The sequence below is a fragment of the Anopheles arabiensis genome, chromosome 3, assembly GCF_016920715.1.
Source record: "Anopheles arabiensis isolate DONGOLA chromosome 3, AaraD3, whole genome shotgun sequence".
NCBI lineage: Eukaryota > Metazoa > Arthropoda > Insecta > Diptera > Culicidae > Anopheles > Anopheles arabiensis.
In genome coordinates, this window is record NC_053518.1 from 43,442,459 (window position 1) to 43,449,682 (window position 7,224).

The following is a 7,224-nucleotide window of genomic DNA, read 5'->3' on the forward strand; positions in this document are numbered from 1 at the left end:
AACTATTTAGCAACTAGCAATTCAAAAGCGCTCAGGAGGGTATATAAATCATGAAGCTAATATTAAAATAATCCGTGAACATAAAATATGGAATCGTATATAAATTATCAGTGAATACAATGTACTATTTTAAAACGTATACATTGTTTCTAACGAGATCATTTGATAATCATTATTCCTTTTTAAGGGCTAAATTATCATGAAGTAGATATTTCCGCCGGTCTCATGGTACAGTCGTCAACTCGTACGACTTAACAACATGCCCGTCATGGGTTCAAGCTCCAAAAAGACCTTGCCGACATACGTAGGATTGAATATCCTGCTATGGGGGGAGGGGGGGTGGGGGGTAATTCAAAAAAGTCATTGAAAGCCAATCCCACAAGTGGTACAGGCAGGCCTTAACCGACAACGATTGTTGAGCCAAAAGTAGAAGAAGATATTTCCATTTGAGTAGCTTTTTTTAATTCAGAGGTACAATATTGAATTTTCGTATTTTCAATAAACTTCTTTAAAAGATTATTTAGAACAGGTAACGTTAGGTCTATTTTCAAGTAAAATTCTAGGAACATGAATTGTGTACGGTAAAGTGGTTAAAACGCGAATTATTTATTTAAAAATTTTAGTTTTTTTATTTGTTTTAAATAAATAAACTATAACTAAATGTAATTCTGTTTATTCTTTAACAATTTGTAGATTTCTAATGAATAATAATAATTAAATAATTAATAACATCAATCAATCGATTGTTCAATGAGACTACTTTCATGTAAATAACGTTATAAGAAACAATATCAACTTTGGTTTTTTTGGTCAATTCAGGAAATTTGATTATTAATATAATAAACAAATATTTTTCTCTTCTATGGGGATTCTTCATATTCAGGTTCTGCAACGTGTAATTATTTATTTACTTAACATAGATTTACATGGAACATAGATTTACATAGATTAATCATGACGACTCATTAATTGCGCTTCCACACATACATATTCTTTTGAGCATCGCATCGACTATATGATATATTCATATAGAACTTACCAATAATTTAGGAAGATATTTGAACTAATTCCGATGTTGATTTAAAGCGAAAAATAACCTCTGTTTGGATTGTCTTCCAGATAATGCGGTCAAATAAAAAAATGCTACATTTCGTCCGAAAACAAGAAACCCTATTCTTTTCCTTGGAGCAAAGCATTTCATGAGTCACAATCTTAATTATTTTTTGAATACAATGTAATCCAGTGTCTTTTAATTTAATTCTTATGAAAGTATAACTATTTTTCCCCTTTTTATCAATCGGTATTGTAGACTTACTTCGACGATTTCCCGACGAAGCATAATGCGTTGCGATGAGTCTTTGATTGGATCCACTTCATCATATCTGTCGCTCTTGTTATCTTAGAACTGTCATTTCCATAGTTAGAACCTCCCTGAGAAAGTCTTTTTACTGCGACAAACTAAGGCAAAATTACATTCTATTCGTTTGGAAATCTCTTTGGACTTTATTTTGACGTAGGGCAAACTAATAGCGATTTCTTAGTTTATTTCATATTTAAATAAACTAAGCATTTTAAGAAAACGGTGCCTTGAAGCAATGTTCCTTGAAGCAGTAAAAATGTTAATAACATGATCGATTTCATCCAGGAATTGGCTCCAGGAATACAAGCAATTGAGATTTTATTTATTTTGTTTTTATTTTTGTGGCTGGTTATTCACTTATCTAGCAATGCTGAGAATTGATTATTCATATTGAGAATGTTTTGATGAAATTTTAAATTTAAGGTATTAGTTGTAAATTTATTAACAGCTTATCATTTTTGAAACTCAAATTTAGCAACGCTGCCACATAAAATATTTATTTACACTGGTTTATTTTAATGAATTACTACACATCTGACAAAATACACCATTTCTCATCACCAGCATCACTCACCCAACAGCGAACTGGAATTATAATGTCCACCAAATGGACGACAAACACATCCCTCCCCCCAAATATCGCGTAATTACAGTTTCGCGTGTACCACACACTACGGATGCGCTTCGGATACGGGTTTGTCCAAAGCTGAAAGCAAAAAGATCCTCATACCACCCACCGCACGCAGCACGGAATAAAAATGCTACCCCAAAACTCAACGGGCGTTTCGTGGGAGGGAGCGAAGTGGGGTTCTAGATTCTCGCCTGACCACCTGCCAAATAATGGATGATTAATTACGGTAGCATCGGTTACCCTTGTTTTTCGTCTCGATCGTCTCTTTGGAGTGCAATTAGAACGACATTTGCGGGTGGTATGCGATAAGTTTTGTTTGCTTTTCATACAAAGCAAGCTCGGTTCAGTTTCTCCCACCGTGTTGCGGGGGCCTCTAGAGAGAGGGGTCTCTAGGGGGCCCCTTCTTACACCTCCTCCATGCAATGCGTAACCTCTGAATGGGATTTTCGATCTAATCTACTGACCACCGGGGCTTCGAAACCTTGAAAACTGCCTCCAGCCACCATTCAAATGATGATCGCGTCACACTTTGCGCAGAAGTGACCTTTCTGTGGGGTGTTTTATTTGAAAACGTCTGCACTCCCGCCCCATTCTGCGCCCCATAGGGGGCCACTGTTTTCCGGGAGCGTTGTGCAAATAAAGAGCAGAAGATGTTGGGAATCGAGATGATGTCCACGGTGGTGTGACACATGTCGGTTTGGCAAGCTCCGAAATTGCCCCGCCGCAATGCTCCGCATGTCCATGCTGAATGGCGTGTGATTTCTCATTAATGTTACACCTAGCTGTAGTACTTCGCTTACGTAAGGTAGCGAGCCTGGCTTAAGACGGGTCCGGTTCGGCATGGGTCATCTAATTAAAGTTCTTACCTTTTTTCGCTCAAACTATCCTTAGTCTCTAGCTCGGGCTAGTGTGGTACCGCCTATCACCATCGACACTGGCAAGCTTTTACAAGTGCAAGTTGGTGTTTGGTTGAAGAGGGGATATCGCCTAACCCCAACCATCGCAAACTTTTGCCAGCATCTCTACTATTCAGTGTGGGGGATGATGACTCTTCCACCCTTAACTCACGGAGCCGCCCGACCAGCGTTCGATGGGACGTCGAGCAAGAAATATTATGATCCCCTGCTCCTGGCCTTTAGATACTGCGGAAAATCCCTCGATTGCACTACTATCGGCAAGTGTGATTGGTTGCCGGAGGGAGGTTACTGGGCCGTCAATGCTCCTTGCAGACGAGCCGACGAGTGCATCACGCCGTACAGCGGGCAAGCAGCTGCACTCCACAGAGAGTTTGTGTGTGAACGGGTTTGTGGATCCAGCGCGAGTGGGGATTGGCAGAATCATCTACAACCCTCACCAGGAACGCAAAGAACCTATACATGTGTATAGATGTGTGTGTGGGGAGGGATTAGATGGCGCGTAGTCTAGCGCCGCATTTAATAATAATCATATACTTTTTTTTGTTCGTGCCTACTCTCGCTCTCGCACGATCGAGCTTACAAAGCAAACCGACTGTGCAGAGTGTCTTCAGGAAGGGAGGCCTGGGAAATTGAACGACACAGTGTCGAGTATAAATTCGCACCGGGTGACCCATCATCAGTATCATACCTCAGCCAAGCATCCAGTGCACAGCATCGCAGCATCAGCACCACAGCGTTCCACAGTGCAGGATAACAGTTTGCAAGGAGCAGTTTTTTTATAATTCACCAGTGAAACTTAAACCCTACAGAATATAATCATGAAATTCGTAAGTGTTTTTTAGCGAGGGGTGCAAACGAAATTAGTGGGATGGTTGGGAAGTGGGGTTGGTGGGAAGTGTGCAGTGTGGACGAAAATTCGAAGAAGCCTGTCGTGTTTTGTGGTCAGGAATTTATAAGGACGTTGAATGTTTTGGAAGTGTGAAGAGTGTCCCCGAAGTGAATAGGAACACACATCACAAACTTCAACGAAAGTGTTTACTAGAAGTGTTATATAAACATTGTCTCAAAGTTGTGAAAAAGTAAAAAAACTTCTAACATCCTGGAACAAAGGAGTTTAAAGCCTTGGGCTCACTAATCTCTGAAGCTCACATCAATACCGATAGCCAGTCGTTGAAGATGTTATTCCGGATGGGAATAAGTCTGTTTCGAACCGTGTACTAGTCGGTGGGACTATCTGCTTGTCGTTCAGCCTGGTACAACAAATCTACAATTTTCGGCTCAAATAGAAATTTGCACATGAAATGTTGAACTACTTTCTCATTGTTCTCATTAACGTACAGTCTCATTCGTACTCTAAGCCTCTCAAAGTCTTGGAAATTTTAAGATATATATTTTGATATCAAAATAAAGTTTGAGTTTAATCAAACTTTTTAACCATTTTTTATATTTCAAAGTAATGCATTAGCACAAAACTTTTCAACATTATAGCAATTATATTCTGTTGAAGTTTTATTTTAATTATATATTTATTATAGAGCGGCGGAACAAAAGTTCCATTTCTCTTTTAATTAAAAGACACGTTTCGTATCGTGCGCTTGCGATCGACTCATTTCACGATTTGCACTCTCGGTTACTAGCCAATAAAATATAATAGCCTATTTATTGAGGTCACTAATGACAGTAAGCTCCCAGAAGGAGGTTGCTGTGTATCGGGAGGCTGAGCCGGTTCCTGCCAACATAATCCACCCGTGCAAATTAACTGCAATTGAAGCGAGTCACCATCGCCAGGAGTAATCCATGTTTGCTCCGATCCGATTGTCCTGGCGGGCGATTTGCATTAGTCAAGCACCCTATTTTTGTAGCTATTAATCGTTCAATTACTGCCAACTGCACTCATCTTGCGCTCGGCTCGTAAACCATGCGTTGAATCGATCGATCGATCGATCGTACGATTGCCGTACGCAAAGAAAAGTGGCAAACAACCGCTCCTAACGATACTGGCGAGCGACCGACCCCTAGTAGCTGGGACTGAATTTGCATTGCGTACTGGTCTACAACTCCCCCGATGACGATTGACATTCGCGGATGCGGTAAACGGCAATACCTCTAAATCAGTGCCACCATTATCTGACACATCAAATCTGCCAATTTATTGTGTATGGAAATTGCGCAAAGAAGCTCCGCCATGGTAGATGCGGGTCTGAAGGATGGGTATAGTGTGTGTGGGTGTGTGGCATGTGTAGCTTTAGAACCGATCCGATGCATTGCAACAATGAAATGATCGCATTCCCGGAGGGTGCCATAAAGCTTACCATCGATCAAATCACGGTTCCACTAATCAGCGTACCGCTGGCGTGTTTCTCCACAGGTCGTACTGCTCGTTGCCGCACTGGTTGCCGCTACCTCGGCCCAGATTCGTCCGCTGCCCATCCCGCTGCGGAATCCGGGTGTGTACGGTGGTCCCGAGGCGAGCGCTGTTATCCTGAACCAGGTGTACGAACCGAACCCGGACGGCTCGTACGTCTACAGCTACGAGACGAGCAACGGCATCCGGGCCGATCAGCGCGGCTTCCTGAAGAACCCGGGCACGCCCGGCGAGGCACAGGTGATGCAGGGCTCGTACTCCTACACCGGACCGGACGGTGTCGTCTACACCATCAACTACATTGCCGACGAGAACGGATACCGTGCCGAGGGTGCGCACATCCCATCCGCCCCACGGTACAACCCGCGCTATCCCGGCCAGTACCAATAGACGCTCCCAGTAAGGACCCAGTTGAGGGGACCGGAGGGTGACAAAGCGCGCAAGATCTGCGGGGTCTGTGATATTTATTAGCTAAAAGATCGAGCTGCTAAAGATCACTCGTACCCTTCGGTTAAAACGCCGTAATGATATGATTGCCCATCCTGTCGCCCAACCTACGAGGACCTGCGTCCTCCCATCTACCCATTTCCATACTGATCGGTCACCCTTCCACCTCACCCGAGCTCCATCCAATAGCCATTAGCCAGCCAGACCCAGCAGCAGCAGCAGCAACCCGTGATTTGTAGTACAATGCTTCTGCTCCGCACGGCTACCACCTTTAAGTCCAACCATGACACTTCGACACCGCGGTAAAGCATCCGCCGTGCCGTGTGCGGATAGTACACGGTGCGACATCCAAGACATTTAGCCCTGCGTGGACGGACGGACCATGATCGCCTAATGATGGTCGGTTCGGACTGTACAAGCACTTTTGTAAAATAACTTTATGCCCATCCCGCTTGACCAGCCGCCTCTGGCTGGGCCAGTATACTCTCTTGTTTATGTATCCATTCGTTTGCTCACGTTGCAGTTGAATATTGTATTACGTACCGATTTTAATAAATCACGCAACAGCCTTCACAAAACAGGCCACACCGAAACCCACCTGACCTCTGTTCTGTTTTGCAAGATGACTAACGAAGAAAGAACTCTTTGCGTCAAAGGTTTAATGAATGTAAGTAATAGATAGTGTGGTTTCTTCTGAATGACTCATTTTGCAAGGGTATTTACCTAGCATTCATTATTGTTTAAAACATCTTTCATTTTGTCGACCATCACGGGCATACAGTTGTTAAGAAAATCTTTCGAAGTAGCATATGGATCAATCATCTGATCTGGATCATGCCACAAACTTGATGATATTATAGACCAAACTCCAAACTTTTCCCTTCGCGAGTCGTATTGCTGTTGTAAGCCATTTTTGCGTTACCTGTAGCTAACGTGTGATCGTTAAATTTTATAAGAAAATACTAACTTACTGTATATTTTTTTTACAAATTTATATTATTTAATCTAAGTTTTTGTCATTAAATTTAAACTATTTAAAATTTGCCGTAGTTTGAAAACCCCTGTAATAGACTATTCGTAATAAGTATTGTAATACACTTAAAACAAATTCTTGACGTCTCTTCCGTTAGATTGTTACTATTTTTTGTCGAATCACTCACAAGTAAACGGTCTATTCTGACAGACAGATTAAAACCATTATTCATCAGCCCTTACATATTCCACATACACTTTAACACATACTTTAGAGCGGCCAGTGGTACCATGTACTGTGGTAAAGGTGAGATAAAACTTAACTGACTGAAGGAACCCTGCTAGTTGACTTACTATATTTCAATACCAACCAGGCCATCTTACAACTCATGCTAATTTGATCCGCTTCCATGACTCACTCATTTCTATCAGTCTCCAAACAACTGTTTTACGTGTTTCGTTACGCTGTGGTGAATATGAACCTGCTGGAATGAAGCACAAAATTAACGTGATACCTTTATGTCCAGGTGCT

At 42.1% G+C, this 7,224-nt stretch overlaps 1 protein-coding gene across 1 annotated transcript; it reads left to right on the plus strand.

Moving 5' to 3' along the window:
- The first annotated feature begins 3,573 nt into the window (after positions 1-3,573).
- On the plus strand, positions 3,574-6,313 carry LOC120904428 (cuticle protein CP14.6-like). The gene is made up of 2 exons (XM_040314391.1): positions 3,574-3,735; positions 5,277-6,313. The coding sequence occupies exons 1-2, from the start codon at positions 3,727-3,729 to the stop codon at positions 5,661-5,663; spliced, it is 396 nt and encodes a 131-aa protein (XP_040170325.1). The 5' UTR covers positions 3,574-3,726; the 3' UTR covers positions 5,664-6,313.
- Positions 6,314-7,224: the final 911 nt, after the last annotated feature.